The following is a 23,716-nucleotide window of genomic DNA, read 5'->3' on the forward strand; positions in this document are numbered from 1 at the left end:
AGTTGAAAGAATACTTTTTGGTTGATCCCGTTTCCATCAATTTTAAACTGAGAAACGTAAAATTATACATTTACGCTCAAACGATAATAGAAAACTTTGAATTTGAAGAGAAAGATGAATTTTACATGTTTATTCATCGAAAAGAATTGAAACCCCCTTTATTGACCATACCAATCAACGCTCTAATCCTTTCGGAGGTGCAGAGTCTCTTCCTTGATGCCATCCTTAGTAATAATGTTGATGATAACGGAGTCACCCGTGTAAATATCACGCTCCGTGGCTGAAATAAACGTGTCCTTGATGATCGAGATGGCTTTCTCCATTTTGACCGGTTCCGGATCCGCATTCAGCATGTTCTTCTGGCCGATTTGATTGTCCAGCACCGGTTGCAACAATGGTCCGGCTGATCCACCCGCCCGGTACGTTGTCATTTCACAGTGGCCGATGGGATCGTAGCTGTAGACGACACCTTTTCCGTCCTGGTCCAATCCAGCTAGCACGTTCGACACGTAGTACGGGAAGAACCGACGGTTGTACATCAGAATCGACAGCATCTGGGCAACGGCCGGTGTGGACATGTTCTTCTGATGCTGATCCTTGTACATTTGCATCCGCACCTTCACCAAGCTGGTCAGTGCGAGCGTGTCGCACCAGCAACCGGTGGACGCCAGCACGGTTTTGTCCGACAGACGGAACAGTTTGTTTTGCGTACGCGTATGAATCGAGTAGCCGGAACTGAGCCGAGTGTCCGCACCAATTACGGCAAAATCCTCGCCGGCTATAGCTACAACACTCCTGGAAGAGGCAATAAAATCCGAGTCATTCTCTCTCCGGGCCTCTTAACCTAACAATGGCAGGGAGTACGCGGAGGTGCCGCCGATGCCATTCAACTTACCCGCCGTTAGATTCGTACGGATAAAACTGCACCTTACGTGCTCCAGGCACTTCGTACTCAGGGAAATTCTCGATTCCAAGCATGTTTATTGCTGTAAATTACACGAACCACAAATAAAATTTCACCGATCTGTTCGTTGCCGAATGCTCTGTTTCTTCTTCTTCAGTGACTGTGCGAAATAAACAGAGACGTTTTGAAGGAAATGCTTGACGTTTCTTCATGAGTAGAGATGTACAAATTGAATGGGTGGAACACTACGTTCTGATGAGATTTTATGAAAATCACTAAACAGAACTCAGCTTTTTTTTTTAAATTCCTTAATCTCCAAATTATGTAAAACAAAAAAAATCATGAGCAAATCACATAACAAAATGATAAACATCCGATCCAGAACCAAATCGAATCCGCGGATAATCGGGAAAGTATCGAATGTTTTTTTTCTTTATTCAAACTTCTTAAAAATTACCCAAGTGCCACAAATCCACTAAACGACCAATAAACCGGTTCTAAACGACTCAAAATTTCAACCTAAACCAAGGACCGTAAAGATATCAGGACAAGTTATAAGCCCGTTTTGACAGCTAGGTGGAAGAAGAATCGACGAAGAAAACCCAAGTGCCACAAATCCACTAAACGACCACTAAACGGCTTCTAAACGACTCAAGTTCTCTACCTAAACGGAATATAGAAAGACTTCGTTTAGCAGACGCCAAACGACTCATGCATTCTAAAAATAGCAAAAAAGCTGGTGGCGCTATCTGTTGGTGGGATACCCCAACCAGTTGAGCTTCATCGCTTGGAGGAGAGCTTTCTCATTTCCTCTGTACTGTTGTATGGTTTCGCATTGAAGTTATGCATCGCTAGAACTAGAACGGCGATACGATTGTTTAAATACTAAACTCCAACGGAAACCACCAGCACTGAAGCAAGTGAGATTTGAGCAATGGTCATTGGTGTTGATACCCACGTATCTAACCACACGACCATTTATATAGATTTTTGCTCAGAAAGTTAGAAGGCTATATAGGTCATAATAAAATGCAACTTGTCGAAACACATTGCAAGAAAAGGATAGCAATATAATGATGAGTTGTAATACGCCATCTATTAATCAAACCAATGAAGCTGTGGAGCTTTCATTTTTTTTCTATGGATATTCAATTTTCCAGTCGTTTAAGCTTAATCTGTGGCGCTTGGGTATCGAATGTTTTTTTTCTTTATTCAAACTTCTTAAAAATTACCCAAGTGCCACAAATCCACTAAACGACCAATAAACCGGTTCTAAACGACTCAAAATTTCAACCTAAACCAAGGACCGTAAAGATATCAGGACAAGTTATAAGCCCGTTTTGACAGCTAGGTGGAAGAAGAATCGACGAAGAAAACTGACAGTTAGTTTTCCGAGTTTGGCGAACGCTTCTTGTTCTGGAAGGAAAATCTCCATTTTAAATTACGGGCTGTGTTCTAATAAACTAAAATATTCACCCAAATTGATCTCCACCAAATATTGACCATGCAAAACGTAAACAATCCATCAATACATGTGCAAGCGGAAAACCATCTGTCAAAATCGGAGCCCAGGGGGGGGGGGGGGGGGATCGCCAAAAGCGCTATAACTACACCTCATTATACATTCCACCTTGACCTAAACGGAATACAGCAATTATCCGCAGTACGCGATACTCGATATACGCGAATTCGCAGTACGCGATTCCTCTAAATTTGACAGCTCCATGTGTTTTTCGCAAATATTTTAATATTTTGAAATATGTTATGCTCTTTTTGAATTTCTTTAATGTTCTTAATGCATTTTGCATTAAATGTGTGCAAAAGATACCTATTGTATAACAAAAAACTTTAATGCAAAACTCTGTGGCGATATTTTTCAACCCTCGAACCGGTAGTGTAAACTATTTTTCCATACCTAAGTGCCACAAATCCACTAAACGACCACTAAACGGCTTCTAAACGACTCAAGTTCTCTACCTAAACGGAATATAGAAAGACTTCGTTTAGCAGACGCCAAACGACTCATGCATTCTAAAAATAGCAAAAAAGCTGGTGGCGCTATCTGTTGGTGGGATACCCCAGCCAGTTGAGCTTCATCGCTTGGAGGAGAGCTTTCTCATTTCCTCTGTACTGTTGTATGGTTTCGCATTGAAGTTATGCATCGCTAGAACTAGAACGGCGATACGATTGTTTAAATACTAAACTCCAACGGAAACCACCAGCACTGAAGCAAGTGAGATTTGAGCAATGGTCATTGGTGTTGATACCCACGTATCTAACCACACGACCATTTATATAGATTTTTGCTCAGAAAGTTAGAAGGCTATATAGGTCATAATAAAATGCAACTTGTCGAAACACATTGCAAGAAAAGGATAGCAATATAATGATGAGTTGTAATACGCCATCTATTGATCAAACCAATGAAGCTGTGGAGCTTTCATTTTTTTCTATGGATATTCAATTTTCCAGTCGTTTAAGCTTAATCTGTGGCGCTTGGGTAGGAATCCGCTATACGCGAAAACTCGAGATACGCTATTGCGCTCGGTCCCGTACGATAGCGTATATCGGATAATGACTGTATAGAAAGACTTCGTTTACCAGACGGCAAACGACTCATACATTTTAAAAATAGCAAAAAAAACTGGTGGCGCCATCTGTTGATGGGATACTCAACCAGTGAAGATTCCTTGCTTGGAGGAGAGCTTTTCTCTGTACTGTTGTATGGTTTCGCATTGAAGTTATGAATCACTACAACTAAAACGGCGATACGATTTTTAAATACTAAACTCCATGTAAACCACCAGCACTGAAGCAAGTGAGATTTGAATAATAATCGTTGGTGTCGATACCCAAGAATCTGACCACACGACCATTCATAAGGATTTTTGCTCGGAAAGTTAGAAGGCTATACAGGTGGTCCCCGAGATACACGGTTAATAGGGACCGAAAACGGCCGCAAAATACCGCGTAACTCGAATTTCCGCCTAAGTCGAATCTCGTGATTTCCAGCTAAAATATCACTAATTTTCATGTAATTTTGCAAGTAGGAGGCGGTTTTAGTCACTTTATGAATTTTTTTGATATGGTTGTGACTGAATATAACAGTTTTAAACCATTTTAAATTGTTTTTAACATTCGATCAAAACGGAAATTATTTGGCAATTTACAATTGATGTGTCGAATCAGTACAATTTGCTCAAAGAATTGTCAAATTTAGTAAACCGCGTATCTCCGAATCCGTGTATAAGAGGTACCGTGTATCTCGTGGACCGCCTGTACAGGTCATGGTTAGATGAAACTTGTCGAAACACATTGCAAGAAAAAAACAGCAATATAATGATGAGTTGTAATACGCCATCTATTGAGCAAACCAATGAAGCTATCGAGGTTTCTTTTTTTCTATGGATATTTGATTTTCCAGTCGTTTATGCTTAATCTGTGGCGCTTGGTTTGGCACAGTTGTGATCATTTGCAAGGGTAATATTGCTAAAAGGTGTGTTTCTAATTGGTTTTAGTGCTTTATAAACAAAATATCGTTCGATATTCAGATGTTGGAGCTTTTTGTCGTTCATGTGCAGATTTTTGATGCGGCCACGAGAAAAGCTCTTTTTTGCAGTTGACAAGCGGTTTTGACAAATTTGAAAAAAAAATCATCACTTCACCTCCGTGGCCACACGCCAAAACATGGAAGTGATTTTTGTCAACCATATTTGACGTTTGTTGTTTTGTTATGAAAACCCGGCTGATTACGACAAAATAAGAAATTTTATCGGCAGATAGGTGCATTATATTTGGAAATAAAAAACCCACTCACCGGACGTATTTGTTGCAGTTTACGTAATGGCAACGTTCCGCTTGGGCGCTATTGCATCAATTGCAACGAGGATACCGCATCAAAATGTGGCTAAATTGCAGCGAATCAATCTCGTCCGTCGGATGGCTACCGGAGCTGCACCGAAAAAACCAACCAGCACACTGGGACTGGCTGTGAAGGGAATGGCAATCGGTGCCCTGGTCGGCACCGGCTGGTCCGGTTATAGCTACTTCAAGGGCGGTCCCACAGATCATATGCTGCACGAGCATGTAGGACCAAAGGTTCTCGATAAGCTGCCGGATGTGAAAATAATGCGCAAAGTGGTGAACCCGAATGACGATTCGGGCTTGGATTTGGTGCTGTTCCAGTTTCAAACGTGCCCGTTCTGCTGCAAGGTAGGAATGTTACGGTTAATCACAAACTACGGTGTAATTGACTGATTGTATTTGCAGGTCCGTGCTTTTCTGGACCACAGCGGGCTTTCCTACTCAGTGGTGGAGGTGGATGCAGTACTTCGTCAGGACATTCGCTGGTCGGACAGTAAAAAAGTTCCAATTTTGCTAGCGAAAACGAAATCGGGAAAATACGTTCAGCTAACGGACTCGAGCATGATAGTGTCCTCGATTTCCAGCTTCCTTCGGGACAAGAAGCAAGACATTGGCGAGCTAGCCAAATACTATCCGTCGATATCGTACGAAAACGATGCGGGACGAAAAGTGTTCGACATTATGAACAAATATTTCCTGATGTTTCAGGAAAAGAAGGTTGACAATCGTACAAAGGAAGAGCAAGAGTGAGTATTGCCGGTTGAGTGTGTGTATGATGGAAGCTATTCTATATTTTATCACATTCTTTGCTTTACGATTAGGGAGGAGCGTAAATGGCGTGCCTGGGCCGACGATCATTTGGTGCATTTGATTTCGCCCAATGTGTATCGAACGAAGGACGAAGCGATGGAAACATTTGAATGGTTTTCGGACGTTGGCGAATGGGGTATCCACTTTCCGAAATGGGAACGAGACCTGATGGTATACGTCGGCGCATTTGCCATGTGGGGCATCAGCAAGCGGCTCAAGCGGCGGCACCAGCTCAGTGACGACGTTCGCTCGCACATCTACGATGCGTGCGATCGATGGATCAGTGAAATCGAAAAGAAGAAAACCACCTTCCATGGAGGATCGCAGCCAAATTTGGCCGATCTGGCTGTGTTCGGTGTGCTGAACAGTATGGAAGGATGTCAAGCTTTTAAGGACTGTCTGGAGAACACTAAAATCGGTCCATGGTTTTATGCCGTGAAAGAGAGAGTGCTTAAAAATCGCGGTAATATGTTGTAATGCTATGCTTTGTACTATTGAAGATGGTTTAAGTACGGTTAATATGCAATAAAACAAAAATTAGAGGTTGTTCCTCTTTAAAATTACATAGCCGCATTTTTTTTATATAATACACTTTTCTTGTACGTGCTGCCAACACATTAAATTTTACATTCAAATCAATTAATTTTGTAAAAATAAAATTCTATTGCATAAACTGATATTAAGGGTCAATAGCTTTGACAAATAATTTTTAAATGCTAGAAGTAGTTTTGCTGAAATTGTTTTATTGGAGGACTTATTTGTTGCATTTCCAAATAGGATTTAATTGTTATTACACTTTACAGTTGTTCCATGTACGTAAAGCTGAACACTCGTGAATAGATTTCAACAAAGTTTTTTTTATGTGGGTCGAACAAAAAAAAAAATCAGAAATATAAATAATAAATTAATTTATCTGAGCGCAATGAATGAAAATTCCGATAAAAGTCTTCTTAAAAAAAACAGCATAATATACGAGCTACAAGTTTGATATCGGCGCCATTCGAATGCAAGCTTTGCGCATACATAATCGCGGCGCTAGTGCGTTGGGACGGAAGGCGTTGCAATATGCTCGAACGTTTGTATTTAAAAAAAAATACATTGCAGTCTTTATAGTAGCGAAAAATAAAGAAAACCTGTTCCCGGCGAAAAGGAAGATAGCACAACCGGAAAAAAGTAAACAACCTTTTTTTTCCTTTTTATGGTCGTGGCGCGCGATCGTCAAATTTTTGAAACACATGTTCCGATGCGTAAAGCTGAGAGATAGTTACATAGCACGCTCTTCGTTCCTGCTTTACGATGCTCTCTCACTCGTTTGTGCTCATGATTACGCTCTTTTCATGTTGCTCTCCTAAATAAGCGTCAATGAGAGAATTAAAGCGTTTTAAATTTTGTAGATTATAAGCATTTGAATGAAATAAATACAATTCCATGTATAGATTTTTAAAATGATGGTACCAAATGTGAAGATATTTAAGATCATAGCACATCCAAAGTATATTGTTTTTAAAAATAGTTAAATAGATTAAAAAAAATCATGAATTCTTCTGACATCCTGGAACATTTTGTGCATGTTTCACATCATTATACATCATAACACTAAAACACCATGAAGTTTTTTTTTTTTTTTCATTTCCTGAGATCATGCAACGATCGTACAAAAAAAAAAGTCTCACACGAAGCGTGGAGCGCAACCGAAGAACAACAGATAAAGCGCGTTGCCTCGCTCGGCTTGTCCGAGAACATCTTGCGCCGGCCGATCTGGGACTGGTTCCTCCAGGTCGCGCACGGACCGAAAGAGTCAGAAACGCGCGAACGATCGAACCGAGCAGACGGGAAGGATCCGGTTCTCCCGTCCCGGTCGGGTAAGCCAGAAAAAAAGAAAAAAAGAAAATAAGTGTAAATCAGAACCAACAGGAAGTGTGTGTGTGTGTGTGAGATAAGCTGTGTCTTGGGCCGTGGTACCAAGCGATAAGAAACTTTGAATAGCTAGTGTGCTGTGCAGTGAAGCGAGGTAAAGCTCATTTAAATATATAGTTAGATAGAATTTATGGTGCATGTTTGGAAAGTTGCTAGATAAGATTAGATAAAGTTTGGAAGATATAATACATTTGTGATCAAAGTGATAATATGTACAGATGTAAAGAGATGTGCTAAACTTTACAAAGAAAGTTGTATAAAGTTTATACAAGCAAAGTATGTGCAAGGTGCAAAATACATCTAACACGGTATGCAAATTGAAGAAGCGAGAGCGAGACAGTGCCTTGCGAAGAACGAACGAGAACCATGCACAATTAGTGCGCTGGTTAAAAAGGTTGCGATAATTTGAGAAATAGCACACCAAAAGTGAGTTGAAAGAGGAAACCTCGCCGAAAGTGCAGCGTCGTGAAGAAACGAAATGGCTGCAGCACAAAATCCATCACTAGCAGCGGCAGGGGCAGCATCCTAGCATGGGGTGCATCGAGTCGCCTGCAACCGCAAACGGCCAACCGAGCTCACCCTTTTGCCCGTACAGGCACAACATTTTGAGGGATGTGGCCGTAAAAATACATGAAAACGAAGAAGAAGTCGACAACGATAATGACCTGCCCGCGCCCGGTCCCGGAGGTTTCTTTTTGGCTTACTGCTCTTCCAGTGTGTCGTCTTCGTGCACTGTCTGTAGCACCCACCCGTCTGCAATCTTGCCCCTGTGTGGTGATCGTGCGGTGGGTTCAGGGGTGTGTGTGTGTTTTTTTTGTTAACTTGCTCGGTTTATGTTCGCTTCTCCCTGTGAGCATAGCTCTCCATAGAAATGGAAATGAAAACATAAGCCTCGGTTTCAAAACCGACCACAGAAGAACATTCCAAGCTGCTCCGAGAAGAACAGGGAAAAGCAAAGCAGGAACTTACACAATCCGTGCTGAATGAATGGATGCATTGCAGCGTGGCGAGTAAGTCGTTGGGTTTGGGAAGACTCGAAGCATTTGTTCAAAAGAATGAAGAAAAACAGTAATAAAAAGCTACGAAGAAACGAATAGATGATCGTAAGTTGCCTATGCGTACGATCATCTTTGTAAACGGAACCAATACTGGAGTCTTTTGCGTATAGGTAGGATTTCAAGTCATGCCTAGGGATTATACAAAAAAAGTACGCCCTTTTTCTTCCACCACGATTCGGACACAGTTTGTTAGAAGTTACATTAACGCACAAACCGTCTGTATGCCAGATGGAACCGTGTGGATAAATTTAGAACTTTATGCTGCATATGGGATCCCGATTTGTTTCTGTTTGCTCGCGGAACTGACGCGAGTGAGCAGCTCTTTGCGCTTCGAGCTTCGAAGATGTTTTGGGATGAAATCATGCATATAAGGCGTTCGTAGTAATGTATGCCGCAGCACTACACCGAGATGTTCATTTCCTGAGCGCACGGTTCCAGTGAGGTTTTTTTGTTTATTTTCCAATGTTGGTTCAAATATCGCTGTGCCACCCGTGTATAAATAGACGTCGACTATTGGCGATGGTGTTAGATCATCGATCGTCAAACGCTGGACAGCGAGCTTGGGAAGGCTACGGAATTGTGTTGAAATTGTAAAGCACGGATGTCTCAGCTCTCAATGATAAGACATGCTTCAGATTTGTTTCAGATTTGTGTTTTCAAAACAGGAACTAAATGTTGTACATATTTCATCAAGTCATATACACCACCACAAAGATGCGACGTTTTATTTTAAAATTTCATATTTGCTCCATCTAGCATTGTCTCGTTCATCTGGAGCGGTCTGATAGCCCCTTCTCATAGTCCGCTTATCGGACGGGTTGAGATGGGTGGCATCACAGCACTAGCTACGATCACCGTCCTGGTGGTGCTAACCATCGGAACGGCTCGATCGGAGCTTACGCCACCATACTTTAATCTGGCCGAAGGACGAAGAATTGTTGCCAGTGCCACGTGTGGCGTTGGTACCGATGGGCCCGAACTGTACTGTAAACTGGTTGGTGCAAACACAGAAAATGATCATCAAAACCAATACTCGGTCATCCAGGGACAGGTAAGTTTTGGGACGAATTGTATAAGATGTGCTTGTATGTAAAAAAGAACCCTTATTTTCAATCGTAATACCTCCCACAATCCAAGGTTTGCGATGTATGCGATCCGAACGATCCCGACAAAAGCCACCCGCCGGAGTATGCCATCGATGGTACGCAAAACTGGTGGCAGAGTCCTCCGCTGTCTCGTGGCATGAAGTACAACGAAGTTAACCTTACGATCGACTTTGATCAGGTAAGTAAAGATGCGAGCGTTAGTTTTTCCATCAAAACCATCTCGCAGCGGTGACCACCATCTGGCAAATGATCTAATCCATATGCACCAGCGGCAGGAAGGATGACATAATCTCAGCAGTATTGCAAACAGATATCTGTTTGCTTGTAAACGGCTAATGTAAACTTCACAAAGTCTATAGTTGGATCGTTTCGTTTGCTACGGCGATGGTGTAGCACGACATATGGCGGTAGCCACATATGTATGAATGAAGTTTGAAATTGAAACGGAAATTATGAATTCAGCGGGCCGGAAAACAAGAGCCACGCATCCCGTGTTGATAACTGCATGGTGACATTTGACTCCCAGCGGGATGGTTGTGATAACTTGCCTGAACTCGAGTTCCTTTTCGTTTGCTGATAAGCGTACTATTCTTGGTGCTTATGCTGCTGGTCTATGCTGGCCGAGGCTGGTATTCGGCAGAGGCACATAGTTTTTCTTATCAATTTAGAACACTCCATTCACTTCCTTATGCTGCGAGAATGGAAGCACATGAAGATTGCCAAGAGTTTCCCAACAGAAAGCAGTTACACTAGATGATTTAACTCATAAGCTGGAGGTTTTGTAATGTAGCCACGCAGCATGTTGAATTTAAAATACGATAATTCGATAGTACATTTATTTACATGTTTCATACGAAATGTATCCCGAAAATCGATTTTTAAGAGATCATTATTAATTAATGATCAGATATTCAGATGATGTCTAGAGAGACTAAACTCCAGACAACATTGACATTATTACTCCTTTAAAAATCCCTACGGCTATTGTTACAAATTTTGGCTCTCTATTCCGCAAACCGCTGGTCAGTCCCGAGCTGGTCTGATTGTATAGCCGTAAAAAAGCTTAAGAAAAGATTAAAGAACATTTTCGTCTTAGACACGATCCGCCTATTTCATACGAACATACTACAGATAACCTAGCCCATTAGCTGCCATCTTCAGTAGTTGCATCATCAAAAAGAAGAAAAAGGAGTATGTAGCCCAACCCACGAAGAACTTCAGCTAATATAAAGAATGCTTGTAACAATAATCATTTGCTCCCATTCATTCTTTTAGCTTTAGTCCCAAAGTCTTGCCCTCTCTTAGCAAGAGTAGTTTTAATTGGTATTTATAGTCATTATTACACTGCGATAACACAACAATCTACTCATTTCCGTTTGCCTGAAGCGGCTTAAATTATGCACACGCCTTGCAGCGATGTGCAGTTTAATAGCGTCTTTGCTAAATGGACACCGCAAGTCGGTTGATGAGTACAGCGTAAACTTGACATTGTAAGATGATTTGCTTGGCAGTAGCTGCAATGAGTACTGCTCTTGTTATTGTTATGCATATCCAGGGTGGTCCGCTAGAACGTGTTACCTCCAATTCCCTGCAACTGGCACATAGACACAACCAGCTGGATGTGCAGTCCATCGTCGCTGCGCTTCGTCGACGCAAATTCTAGTTTATGCTTGCATTTTCGTTTCATTCTTGTAATTTGAACTAACCGAACCGGGTTTTGGCCTTTCTTTTACCTTACTTTTTCTCTTATACAATTGTCTTATACTTTTTCATTGGTTTAGGAATTCCACGTGGCTTATCTGTTTATTCGTATGGGCAACTCGCCCCGTCCGGGATTGTGGTCGCTTGAGAAATCTAGCGATTACGGCAAAACGTGGACACCCTGGCAACACTTCTCCGACTCACCCACTGATTGCGTGACGTACTTTGGGCCGGACAGTTTGAAACCGCTCCAGAACGATGACGACGTTATCTGTACGATGGACCACTCGAAGATTGTACCCCTCGAGGGTGGTGAGGTAGGTGATGATCGCACGATCGATCGTGGAATCAATGCTGTATTTATGACTGTAATCCACCTTTTGTGTTATTCTTTAAGATTCCGATTCGTTTGCTAAACAATCGTCCATCGGCGAACAATTACTTCAACTCGTCCACGCTGCAAGAATGGAGCAGAGCTACGAACGTGCGCATCCGTCTGCTGCGTACGAAGAACTTGCTCGGACATCTTATGTCCGTAGCGCGGCAGGACCCTACCGTTACGAGACGTGTAAGTTGAATGGGACAATGTGCGGCCCAAAGAGTCCTAAACGTTGTTTCAACACTTGAATAACGTATTTGATCTTGTCTCAATCCCTCCCAGTACTTCTACTCGATCAAGGATATCTCGATCGGTGGACGTTGTGTGTGCAACGGTCATGCTAACACGTGTAACGTACTGGATCCTCGCTCGCCGAGACGCATTCTGGCCTGCCAATGCCAGCATAACACGTGCGGCGTTCAGTGTGCGGAGTGTTGTCCCGGATTCCAGCAGAAGAAATGGCGACAGAACACCAACGCAAGGCCTTTCCAGTGTGAACGTAAGTAATTGGTGGTGTTTATTTCAAAGAAACCCCCCTGTTCAACTTCTCTTTCTTGTCATTCAGCGTGTAACTGTCATGGACATTCGGATGAATGTATCTACTCGGAGGAGATCGATGAGAAGGGTCTGTCGCTGGACATCCATGGTAACTACGAGGGTGGCGGCGTTTGTCAAAACTGCCAGCACAACACAAAGGGCATTAACTGCAACCAGTGCGAGGACAAGTTCTATCGCCCGTATGGTAGATTCTGGAACGAAACGGATGTTTGCCAGCGTAAGTAATAAGCGCATTGGGTAACCACGGCTCGAAGCAATAGCTAATCCGATGTTTCACTTACAGCTTGCGACTGCGATCACTTTTACTCGACCGGTAACTGCGAGGAGGAAACGGGTCGCTGTGAGTGTCGGGCTGAGTTCGAGCCACCGCTTTGTGACGCTTGTTCGTACGGTCACTTTGGGTATCCCAATTGTCGGCAGTGCGAGTGCAACTTGAACGGCACGATCGGATACTACTGCGAGGCGGTGAACGGTACCTGTCCCTGCAAGCACAATTTTGACGGGCCGCATTGTAAGCAGTGCGCCAAGGAGTACTACGGCTTCCCGGACTGCGATCGTAAGTACAACGGAATGGAAGCATCAATTTGGTGTGATATGATTTTTTATGTGCGTTCTCATTATCTATTCGACAGCTTGCGATTGTAACATGCACGGGTCGGTGGACAGTGTTTGTGACGAGGGTAGCGGTCAGTGTCAGTGCAGACCCAACTTCGCTGGACGACTCTGCGATTCTTGCAAGGACGGATTTTATAGGTATCCGGATTGTACATGTAAGTTTATATGACTGGCTGATGTTTCGTACAGTGCAGTTAACTTTAATAATACTACTTGCAGACTGCAACTGTGATGTTCGCGGTACGTTGGACGAGGTGTGCGATAAGAACAGTGGAACCTGCCTGTGTCGCGAAGGTTACGGTGGTCCCCGGTGCGATCAGTGCATTCCTGGCTATTACAACTATCCCGACTGTGTGCCTTGCAACTGTTCTAGTGCGGGCAGCACATCGACCGTTTGTGACATCACGGGACGCTGCTCGTGCTTGGAGAACTTTGGTGGCCGACAGTGTACGGCCTGCTTGGCCGGATACTACCAGTACCCGGAGTGTTTGCCGTGCAATTGCGATTCGTACGGTTCGCTGGCCAAATCTTGCACAAACGATGGACAGTGCCAGTGCAAGGATAACTTCGATGGCAAGAATTGCCAGCAGTGTAGAGAAGGGTTCTACAACTTCCCGGCCTGCGAGGAGTGCAACTGTGATCCGGCCGGTGTGATACCCCGCTTTGCCGGGTGCGGCTCCGTACCGGCTGGTGAGCTGTGCCAGTGTAAGGAGCGTGTACATGGTCGAATCTGTGACAAGTGTCGTCCGCTGTACTGGAATCTTACCGCCTCGAATCCCCATGGTTGCCAGGAGTGTGAGTGCTTTATCGATGGTACGATCGGTGCGCTCGACACGTGCGACACAAAGTCGGGCCAGTGTGCCTGCAAACCGTCGGTAACGGGACGCCAGTGTACGGAGTGTAAGGATGGCACGTTTGATCTGTTTGGATCGAACCTGTTCGGGTGTAAGGATTGTGGTTGCGATATCGGTGGTGCGGCGGACAATGTTTGTAACAAGGAAACGGGCCAGTGCCGCTGTCATCCGCGCGTTTCAGGCCGTACCTGTTCCTACCCGCTGACCACACACTACTACCCGACGCTGTACCAGTACCAGTTTGAGTACGAAGATGGCTATACGCAGTCTGGGGCGCAGGTGCGCTACCAGTTCCACGAGGACATTTTCCCCGGATTCAGTAGCCGCGGATACGCCGTGATGTCATCGCTGCAAAACGAGGTCATCAACGAGGTGCGGGTGCTGAAGTCGTCCGTGTATCGGCTGGTGATACGGTACAAGAATCCCAATCCGGACAATGTCGTAGCATCGATTCTCATTACACCGGACAATCCAACGGAGGTGGAGCAGAAGACAAAGGTGCTGTTCAAGCCCACGGAAAACCCCGAGTTTGTGACGGTGTCTGATGCGCGCGGCGAGGTCCCATCGCCGGTGGTGCTGGACCCGGGCAGCTACACTATCAGCATCAAAACGGAGAAGACCGTCTTCCTCGATTACTTTGTGCTGCTTCCGGCCGCATACTATGAGGCTTCCATACTAACGAAAAAGATCGAAACTCCGTGCGAGTTTAACGATCCCAACCTGTGCCGACACTATCAGTACCCGAGCGTTGCGCCATACAACCCGCAGACGGAAGCGTTCATCATTGAGGATGGGCAGAGCTACAAGCCGGTGGAGTTTTTCAAAGACTTTGAGCATCTGCACGAGCTGAAGGAGCAGGATTTGCCGACGCTGGTGGAAACGCAACGGGAGCTGTACTACCCGGTGGAGGTGCCACATGCAGGCCGGTACGTTGTGGTCATAGATTACATCACCTATCGCAACAACCCGGAGGTGGGCATCCTGCACGTCAATCTGGTGGGCGATCTAGATCAGGACGGGTCGGCCACGGTTTATCCGTGCACGTACACCACCGTCTGCCGGCAGCCAGTCATCGATCGGGAGTCGCGCGAGAAGATATTCTTCCTCGATCCCAACAACCGGAAACCGATCCTGGTGAGAAGTGTGGACGAGTCCAGTGCGACAGCGATCAAATCGGTCACGGCCATACCGTACGAAGACTGGTCAACGGATTACATCCGCCCGAGCTCGGTGTGCGTGATGCAGGATGGCAAGTGTGTGCAGACTAGCTACCGTACAGCGCCTGACTCGAAGAAGATTGAGTTCGAGACGGAAAATGAGTATCTCGTGGCGGAGGAAATGCCACGGGAAGTATCGGACAATAACACCAAGCTGATACTGCTCAATGAAAGCCTCCAGGATGTGACGATCAAGGCAAAGGTACAGTATCCGAATCGGTACGTGCTGATCGTGAAGTTCTTCCAGCCCGATCACCCCGCATACAATGTGCACTATCGGATTGAGACGGAGCGACAGAACTATGTCGGACGGCTGGTGGTTCGCCATTGCCCGGCCAACAGTGGTTGCCGCGAGGTGCTGAAGCAGGACAACGGATACATTGAGTTCGATCTGGAGGATAAAATTGAGCTGACGATCCTTAACGGTGGCAGCACGCGGCTGTGGGTGGATTACGTTCTGCTCGTGCCGGCCGACCAGTTCCACAACGGTTTGCTGCAGGAGGAAACGTTCGACCAAACGAACGCGTTCATCCAGAACTGTGGCCAGGACCATTTCTACATCCAAACGAATGCTAGCGATTTCTGCAAGAAGGCCGTCTTTTCGCTTACCGCCGATTACAATAGCGGTGCACTGCCATGCAACTGTGACTATTTCGGCTCGACAAGCTTCGAGTGTGAACCGTTCGGTGGCCAGTGCCAGTGTAAGGCACACATCATTGGGCGTAAGTGCGAGGCGTGCAAAACTGGGTTCTACGGATTCCCGGACTGCAAGCCGTGCAACTGCCCATCGACCGCCCAGTGCCACAAGGATACGGGTGAGTGCGTGTGCCCCGATCGTGTGACGGGTGAAAAGTGCGATCAGTGCGTACCGTACACGTTCGGCTTTGATCAGATAATCGGATGCGAGGAGTGTAACTGTAATCCGCTGGGCGTGGCGAATAATAACTTGCAGTGCGACATGGAGAGCGGCTTGTGCGAGTGTAAGTCGAACGTGGTCGGCCGAAAGTGTGACCGTTGCCAGTATGGATTCTTCAATTTTCCCTACTGCGAGCCGTGCCACTGCGATATTCGCGGCACCACGTTCGAAATCTGCGACCAGACGGATGAGAGCTGTTTCTGCAAGAAGAACGTGCAGGGCCGGGAATGCAACACTTGCGTGGATGGTACGTACAATCTGCAGGCAAGCAATCCGGACGGATGTACCAAGTGTTTCTGTTTCGGACATACCAGCCGTTGCCAGACGGCGTTCTTGCGCCCTTTCAACGTGAGCATGATGAAGGATATGACGGTGAATACGATTCGTTTGTCCGGGGGCAAGGTCACGATCACACCGTGGGTCATGGCGGAAGAGATCATGCTGAATGAAACGTCCGCCGAGGTGTCACTGAGCGGTTTCGACAATCGCGACCCATCGGCCGGCATGGTTTACTTTGGCATGTTGGATCATCTGTTCGACCTGAACAATCATCTGTCAGCGTACGGCGGCTATCTGACGTACAAAATCCTGTTCACGAACGGCCTGTTCGGCAGTTCGCTGATCGGTGCGGACGTCATACTCGAGGGCAAGCAGTTGGAAGTGATGCACCAGAGCTACCGGCAACCGTCGTCGAATCAACTGTTCAGCGGCAGCGTGGAGATGGTGGAGAGCAACTTCCAAACAGCGGACGGTGGTCCAGTAAGCCGAGAACAGTTTATGATGCTGCTGCGCGATCTGAAGAATATCTATATTCGGGCGTCCTACTGGGAGAACGGTCTCGCGACGGTTATCTCGGACGTCAGTCTAACTATGGCACATGACGACTTGGATCAGCCGCATCTGTACCGCGAGCTGGCGGTTGAGAACTGCGACTGTCCGCCGGGATACACGGGACGGTCGTGCGAAGACTGCGCACCAGGCTACTATCGGGATCCGAACGGGCCTTACCTTGGCTACTGTATTCCGTGCGAGTGTAACGGGCATGCAGCTACTTGCGACTGTAACACTGGCATTTGTCACGACTGTCAGCATTATACGACCGGCGAACATTGCGATCAGTGCATTGAAGGATATTACGGTAATGCTACGCGCGGTACACCGAACGACTGTATGATCTGTGCCTGCCCGTTGCCGGTGGAGTCGAACAACTTTGCCACGTCGTGCGAGGTGTCTGAGGATGGGTATGAGATACATTGCGCCTGTAAGCCGGGTTACCATGGGGAAAAGTGTCAGAGCTGTGCACCAGGCTACTATGGGCAGCCTCAGGTGGAGGGTGAATTCTGCAAACCGTGCGACTGTTCCGGCAACATCAATGCTGAGGAACCGGGAGCATGCGATTCTGTGTCGGGCGAATGTTTGCTGTGTCTGAACAACACGTACGGCCGGGCATGTAACTTGTGTGCGCCCGGTTTCTACGGTGATGCCATAAATCTGAAGGACTGTCAGAGCTGCATCTGCGATAAGACCGGTATGGACTATTGCGACAACTTTATCGGAACGTGCAACTGTTTGCCGAATGTGATCGGCGAAAAGTGCGATCGTTGTGAGGAGGATCACTATGGGTTCGAATCGGGACGTGGCTGTACGCCGTGCGACTGTGGCATTGCATCGAATAGCTCGCAGTGTGATGATCACACTGGCAAGTGTGCCTGCAAACCGGGAGTGACGGGACGGCAGTGTGATCGCTGTGAGCCCGGCTACTGGAACTACTCGGAGGAGGGCTGCGTGCCGTGCTCGTGTAACACCGACTACTCTCGAGGATTGGGTTGCAATGCGTTGACCGGTCAGTGTGAGTGTCTGTCGGGTGTGGTGGGTGAGAAATGTGATTCCTGTCCGTATCGGTGGGTGCTGATACCGGACACTGGCTGCCAGGAGTGTGACGTATGCCACCATGCACTGTTAGATGTAACGGATGGGCTCAAGCTCGATGTTGATCCGGTGCTGCAGGACATCAAAACGATCGCAGACGATTACTACACGTCACAAAAGTTGAAATACTTCGACGATATGGTGGATGAGCTGGAACCGAAGGTGCGCAGTCTGGATCCGCATGGTGTCAATTTGAATCCGTCGCGCCAGAAGGTGGAATCGCTAGAGATGGAGGTGAAAAATTTGGACCGTCGCATTCAGTATGCCGACGAGAACGCGAAGGACATTTCCACCAATAGCGAAAACCTGCTGGCTGCTGCATCGAACGTGCTGGACGACTGCCGGCTGGTGCACATCAACACGAAGAACACCATTGACGAAGTGATGATACTAGGGGAGAATCTTGGATCGTCTGAAATCACGAAGCTGGACCAAGCGTTTGCCGAAGCAAAGCACTATCTGGACAATATTAAGCAATACTCGACGACACCGGAGTCGCTCAACTCTCAGCTGGAGAATGCGACACGCTTACTAGAGCGGGTTGAACAGTTCGGTGAACCGGTGCAGACACAACATGAGAAGCTGGCCAAGCTGATGCACGACATTGGCGAGTTTGATGTGAAGCTGGAAGACCTCTACACTTGGAGCTTGAAGGTGGAGAAGGAAAGTGGCATCACTTCGAAGCTGAACAATCAAAACAAGGGTTCAGTGAATACGAAGTTTGACACGGTTTCGGCCCACGCGAAGGAAGCTACCGAGAACATCGAAAACAGCAAATTGCTGCTGGCCAATTCGTCTAACATCATGAAGGACATTGACATCACGCACAAGGAGCTGGGCAACGTGAACAAAGAGCTTACCGATTTGAACAACGCCGTCGATAACGACTTGCCAAATTCGTACGATGAGTACCAGCAACTAAATCCACAGATCGAGCGTGCATCGGCCCATGCAAGAGACTTGGCGATTGAAGCCAGTAGTTTGTCGGATAAGTATTCCGATGTGTCGGCCAACTCGGAAACGGCGCTGCAGGCTGCGACGGCTCACTCGAAGATTGTGGACGCAGTTAAGGAGGCTGGGGATGGCATTCGTAACGCTACGCACACCGCACAGAAGGCGACGGACCAGACGGAAGGTATCGACAACCGAGCGGCCGAATCGGACGCTGCTTCGCGTGAGTTGCTCAGCGAGGCTCGCCGTATGTTTACCACTCTGCAGACGGAACTTGAGCCACAGAGCAAGCAGTCGATCGATACGGTCGATGGTATTAAGGAGAAGAACGATCACAGCGACGACATGCTGCACTCCATCAATGCCGCTCTGGACGGTATTCCGGAAGAGTCGCACACGGACAGTTGGGAAAATGCACGCGATCAGGCAATCGAAGCGCAGGCCAAGTCACACAATTCGCTTAAAATACTGGACCCAATGATCAGCGATCTTTCCAAGAGTGTGTACATGGCGGAACAACTGCCGAAAGAGGTGGACAACACGCAAAAGGACATTAAGCAAGCAACGACACAGATCGAGCGGCTCAAAACGATGATACCCAACATCCGCCAGCTGGTGGAGAAGCTGGACACGAAGCAGAACCAGGTGGATTCGATCGTAAGCGATATTGGCGATCGGCTGGAGGCGCTGAAGCGACAGATCGGAGAGGCCCGATCTGTTGCTAACACGGTCAAGGTCGGCATGCAATTCCACCCCAACACAACGGTGGAGCTAAAGCCACCGCAAAGCCTGTCCCAGATGGCTACGAACTCCAACGTGTCCGTGTTCTTCCGCACGGACAAACCGGAAGGCTTTTTGCTGTACCTCGGCAATGAAGTGAAGCCGGACGCGAAGAAGAGCTCGCGCGATGATTACATGGCACTGGAGATTGAGAATGGCTACCCGGTGCTGTCGATCGATCTTGGAAATGATCCAGAGAAGGTGATCAGTCCAAAGTATGTGGCCGACGACAAGTGGTACCAGGCGATCGTGGAGCGTACCGGTAACAACGTGAAGCTTATTATCCGCGAAGAGCTGGACAATGGTACGGATGTGTTCCATACGAAGGAGCAGGTACTCCCCGGAGCGTACAACGTGTTCAATGTGGACCAGAACAGCAAACTGTTCATTGGCGGCTATCCGCCAGAGTACAACATGCCGCAGGACGTGAAGTCGAGCGAGTTTGATGGCCGCATCGAGCAACTGCAGATCGGTGGCGAGCATGTAGGGTTGTGGAATTTTATTGACGCCCAGAATGTGTACGGATCGCCTGAGCGGGAGTCACTGCGCAACGAGGAGAATCCATCAACCGGATTCCGGTTTAGTGGCAACGGTTATGTGGCAATCGATTCGAAGCCGTACACGTTCAAGCAGCAGTCCCAGCTGCAGTTCCAGTTCAAGGCACCTCCAGAGACGCGTGACGGTTTGCTGTTCTACGCGGGCAAAAACAAACACTTCATTTCGGTCGAAATGCGAAACGGTGCGGTAGTGTTCCAGTTCAAGCTTGGCCAGCACGCCCAGGCAGTGACGATGGGATCGAGCAGTGCGTTCAATGACGACAAATGGCACAAGATTTCCGTCGAGCGGGATGGCAACATCGGCAAGCTGACCGTGGACGATCGTGAGGTGTTCCAGCAGACGGGATCGGCAGATCACCAGCAGTTGCACATCTCGGAAGCACTTTACTTCGGTGGTTATCATAGCCGAGTGAACCACTCGGAGGTTACGTCCAAGGGCTTCGACGGCTGTATTGACGATGTGTACATTTTGGGCAACAAAGTGGACCTGAGCATTAACCTAAAGGCGCTCGACGTGCGCCCGGGATGTCCGATGAAGTTCTCACCGCTTGTGTCGTTCCCGCCGCGCCAGTTCGGCTACGTCAGCCAGCCGGGCGTTGCTTCGGTGAACAGTCTGCAGGTTAATCTGAAGTTCCGCACCACCCAAAGTGACGGAGTGCTCTTCTACACCACCACGTACGACCAGAGCGGTACGCTGGGATTGGCCCTGCGGGATGGTGTGCTAGTGCTGAGCAGTACCGGAATGGAGCTTACCACCGGGGATCGTACGTACAATGATGGGGAATGGCACGCGCTAACTGCTGCCCACGATCACGATCGGTTGACGCTGCTGGTGGACGATGACGATCCACACTTTAGCCAATATCCGCCGCAACCGTTGTACATTGAAAACGGTGACATCTATTTCGGAGGGCTGCCGAAGAATTATGTCACGGCAACTAATGCGATCGCGTCGAATGCTTACTTCATGGGTTGCATTAGCGATATTACAGTGAACGGACATATTGTTAACTTCGCTACGCTCACCGACAAGAAGTCGGCCGTACTGGATCAGTGCTCGCGGGAACTGTTTGCAGCTGGCGATGTGCCGCTGTACTATCCGAACGATGGCAAGGATCCAGAGGTATTTGTGCAAAGCCGTTTTGATGCGGATCGCGATCAGTCCGGTAGGTACGATGAGGACGAAGATAAGGATGCAAGAACACCGGATTACGGTAGACAGCCAACGACCGGTGCTCCGAGAGCTCCTCCGAGTGCGGCACCTGTCCCGACAAGCAGCAGTGCCACAACACCATCTTCCACTACGACTACTACTACTACCACTACTACCACTACAACAACGAGACGTCCTAGGCCGGATGAGCCGCAGCCAGTGTGCAGGCTACCGGTCACACCAGATCAGGATGTCGACTTCGATTCCGGCTATCGGTTCGGCACGGGTCAGTTCAGTCATATTGAGTTCAGCGAAGTGCCGCTCAAGAACAAACGGCAGTACGATTTCTCGCTCAGCTTCAAGACGGAGTTCCCCGAGGGCGTCCTGTTTTACGTGGCCGATCTGCGCCACACGGACTTCATTGCGCTGCATCTGCGCGATGGTAAAGTGTTCCACTCGTTTAACTGTGGGTCCGGATCGGCCAACATGTCGTCCGAGCGACGGTATGACGACAATGAGTGGCACACGGTGCACTTTACGCGCCACAACAACAAGGGCAAGCTGGTAGTGGATAGCGAGGACGAATCGCAAGGTGAATCGTCCGGCACTACGCGCACCATGGCGCTGCAGGCACCGATGTTTGTCGGTGGCGTAAGTGGCGACAATTATGAGGAGGTGGCACTTAATCTTAAGGTGAGTAGTTATCAGGCGGCCCTGGGGCAATGGTATGGTCCGCAGGATGAGATTAATGTAACGGTTGCCTTTCACAGATGGACAAAAATGTGCTGGAGCGGAACCAATTCGTTGGATGCATTAACGACATCGAAGCAAATGGCCGCCCGTTAGCCGCACCTTCGAACATTACTCGCACGATTCCCTGCTCTACGCAGATCGAAACGGGAACGTTCTTCGGCAATGGTGGCGGTTTTGTCAAGCTGTACGATAAGTTCAAGGTGGGCAATGAACTGACCGTTAGCATGGACATTCGACCGCGCGCTCAGAGCGGTCTGCTTATGTCCGTACACGGCCGCAAGGCGTACTTCGTGTTGGAGATGATCAATGGCACGATCAGTCTGTCGGTGAACAATGGTGACGAGCCGTTCACTGCCACCTACACGCCACTGCCGGAGGAGAATCTTTGCGACGGCCAGTGGCGCACAGTTTCCGCTATCAAGTCGCAGTACGTGATCACCATCAAGGTGAACGATGTCAGTTCGAATCCTGCCATCGGTGATGCACGCTCCCCGTCGACCGATACCACACGACCGCTATTCCTGGGCGGACATCCTCACTTACAGAGGGTTAGTACCTGATCGCTGGTCAGATGAGGTAGACAACATAAATCTAACTATTTTTTATGGCTTGCAGATTCGAGGATTTGCTGCGCGAGTACCTTTCCAGGGATGTATACGCAACGTGAAGGTTCGTGATACGGTCGAACAGATTACACCAAAGATGACGGTCGGCAATGTGCAGACAGGCGTGTGCCCGACCATTTAAGCAAACAGATCTATCTGGACGTAGAATCGACGTTTGAACGTCTTCAATAGACAAACAACCTTTTGAATAACGAATTGGGCTAACGTACCTTGGAATGTGATTATGAACGACAGGAAGTAACGGATGATGATAATGAAAATGCTGCTACACCATGGACGTCTCTAATTTGGATAAAAACACACTAAGCGAAGATTTCGCTATTTTCTTTTCCTTTTCTTTGTATTTCTATTTTACTCTTTTTTTACTCAACAAGTAGTTCAGTACAACCAGATCCAGTGACTTATGTTTTCCTCTTTTTCCATAAATGATCAATGCAGTAAACGGTAACCAGTGCCATTATTGTTCCTACAGATGGAAAGATCAATTTTTCATACAATACAAAATTCAATATTGATTTAATGTAGTTTTTCAGTTTTCAATAAAATCTCCCCAGTTTGAGCAATAACAGAAGATTTTATTTAATTTAACATTTCGTTAATGATATTTTGTTTGTTTCTAACATAAATGGGCTGGGTGATTGAGGAGAGTTAGAACAAGCGGTAAGTAATACTTTCTTGCTTAGTAGACTCTATGTCTACGTATTTTTCTAAAGAATTCTAAAGAATGTGATTATATACTTTAGTGAGCCAATGTTGTAGTATACGTACGATATGCTAAACATACGGCTCATGAGAATGGTTAGAGTAATCGCCGTTCTTTCAAACAATATACAAAATATTGCAAAATAGAATAAATTTTAGGACCTTACTTTACTAATAACGCATCTACCAACATAATATTAGAGGATGCTGACAATCTTCAAAAAAACTTTTGGCAAAGGTTATGGGTAAATTTCATTTCCCATAAATAGAGTTCAAGATAGTGTCCCAACATTTATGAGAACCCCTGAAAACGCATGTGAAGCGCAAAGCTAGGAAACATAATGCGAGGCTACATGTATGCACAAC

The 23,716-nt window shown here is 47.0% G+C and overlaps 3 protein-coding genes across 4 annotated transcripts; 2 read left to right on the forward strand and 1 right to left on the reverse strand.

Annotated features, from left to right (window-relative positions):
• Window positions 1-101: 101 nt before the first annotated feature.
• On the reverse strand, window positions 102-1,096 carry LOC121593410 (proteasome subunit beta type-1). Its single transcript, XM_041915726.1, has 2 exons — window positions 896-1,096; window positions 102-795 (listed from the first exon to the last, which is right to left on the reverse strand). The coding sequence occupies exons 1-2, from the start codon at window positions 976-978 to the stop codon at window positions 183-185; spliced, it is 696 nt and encodes a 231-aa protein (XP_041771660.1). The 5' UTR covers window positions 979-1,096; the 3' UTR covers window positions 102-182.
• Window positions 1,097-4,582: 3,486 nt separating this feature from the next.
• Window positions 4,583-6,141, forward strand: LOC121594612 (prostaglandin E synthase 2). Its single transcript, XM_041918066.1, has 3 exons — window positions 4,583-5,116; window positions 5,174-5,514; window positions 5,590-6,141. The coding sequence occupies exons 1-3, from the start codon at window positions 4,748-4,750 to the stop codon at window positions 6,053-6,055; spliced, it is 1,176 nt and encodes a 391-aa protein (XP_041774000.1). The 5' UTR covers window positions 4,583-4,747; the 3' UTR covers window positions 6,056-6,141.
• Window positions 6,142-7,331: 1,190 nt separating this feature from the next.
• LOC121594611 (laminin subunit alpha) lies at window positions 7,332-22,951 on the forward strand. Of its 2 annotated transcripts, none has more exons than XM_041918063.1 (12): window positions 7,332-7,589; window positions 9,310-9,604; window positions 9,691-9,837; window positions 11,441-11,677; window positions 11,758-11,928; window positions 12,022-12,238; window positions 12,305-12,514; window positions 12,581-12,853; window positions 12,930-13,067; window positions 13,132-21,962; window positions 22,040-22,570; window positions 22,638-22,951. In XM_041918063.1, the coding sequence occupies exons 2-12, from the start codon at window positions 9,377-9,379 to the stop codon at window positions 22,767-22,769; spliced, it is 11,115 nt and encodes a 3,704-aa protein (XP_041773997.1). In that variant the 5' UTR covers window positions 7,332-7,589; window positions 9,310-9,376; the 3' UTR covers window positions 22,770-22,951. The 2 variants fall into 2 exon arrangements, with proteins under 2 accessions (XP_041773997.1, XP_041773999.1); XM_041918065.1 differs by having other exon boundaries at window positions 7,334-7,440.
• The last annotated feature ends 765 nt before the right edge of the window (window positions 22,952-23,716 follow it).

The sequence above is a fragment of the Anopheles merus genome, chromosome 2L (assembly GCF_017562075.2).
Source record: "Anopheles merus strain MAF chromosome 2L, AmerM5.1, whole genome shotgun sequence".
Lineage (NCBI taxonomy): Eukaryota > Metazoa > Arthropoda > Insecta > Diptera > Culicidae > Anopheles > Anopheles merus.

Excerpts from the sequence above, each read along its gene's own strand:
- LOC121594612 (XM_041918066.1), top strand. The coding sequence starts at position 4,748 with ATGGCAACGTTCCGCTTGGGCGCTATTGCATCAATTGCAACGAGGATA. Across the intron at positions 5,117-5,173 it reads CGTGCCCGTTCTGCTGCAAG|GTCCGTGCTTTTCTGGACCA; the intron begins GTAGGAATGTTA and ends TTGTATTTGCAG. Across the intron at positions 5,515-5,589 it reads CGTACAAAGGAAGAGCAAGA|GGAGGAGCGTAAATGGCGTG; the intron begins GTGAGTATTGCC and ends CTTTACGATTAG.
- LOC121593410 (XM_041915726.1), bottom strand. The coding sequence starts at position 978 with ATGCTTGGAATCGAGAATTTCCCTGAGTACGAAGTGCCTGGAGCACGT. Across the intron at positions 796-895 it reads CCGTACGAATCTAACGGCGG|GAGTGTTGTAGCTATAGCCG; the intron begins GTAAGTTGAATG and ends TGCCTCTTCCAG.
- LOC121594611 (XM_041918063.1), top strand. The coding sequence starts at position 9,377 with ATGGGTGGCATCACAGCACTAGCTACGATCACCGTCCTGGTGGTGCTA. Across the intron at positions 13,068-13,131 it reads TAGGTATCCGGATTGTACAT|ACTGCAACTGTGATGTTCGC; the intron begins GTAAGTTTATAT and ends TACTACTTGCAG. Across the intron at positions 21,963-22,039 it reads AGGTGGCACTTAATCTTAAG|ATGGACAAAAATGTGCTGGA; the intron begins GTGAGTAGTTAT and ends TGCCTTTCACAG.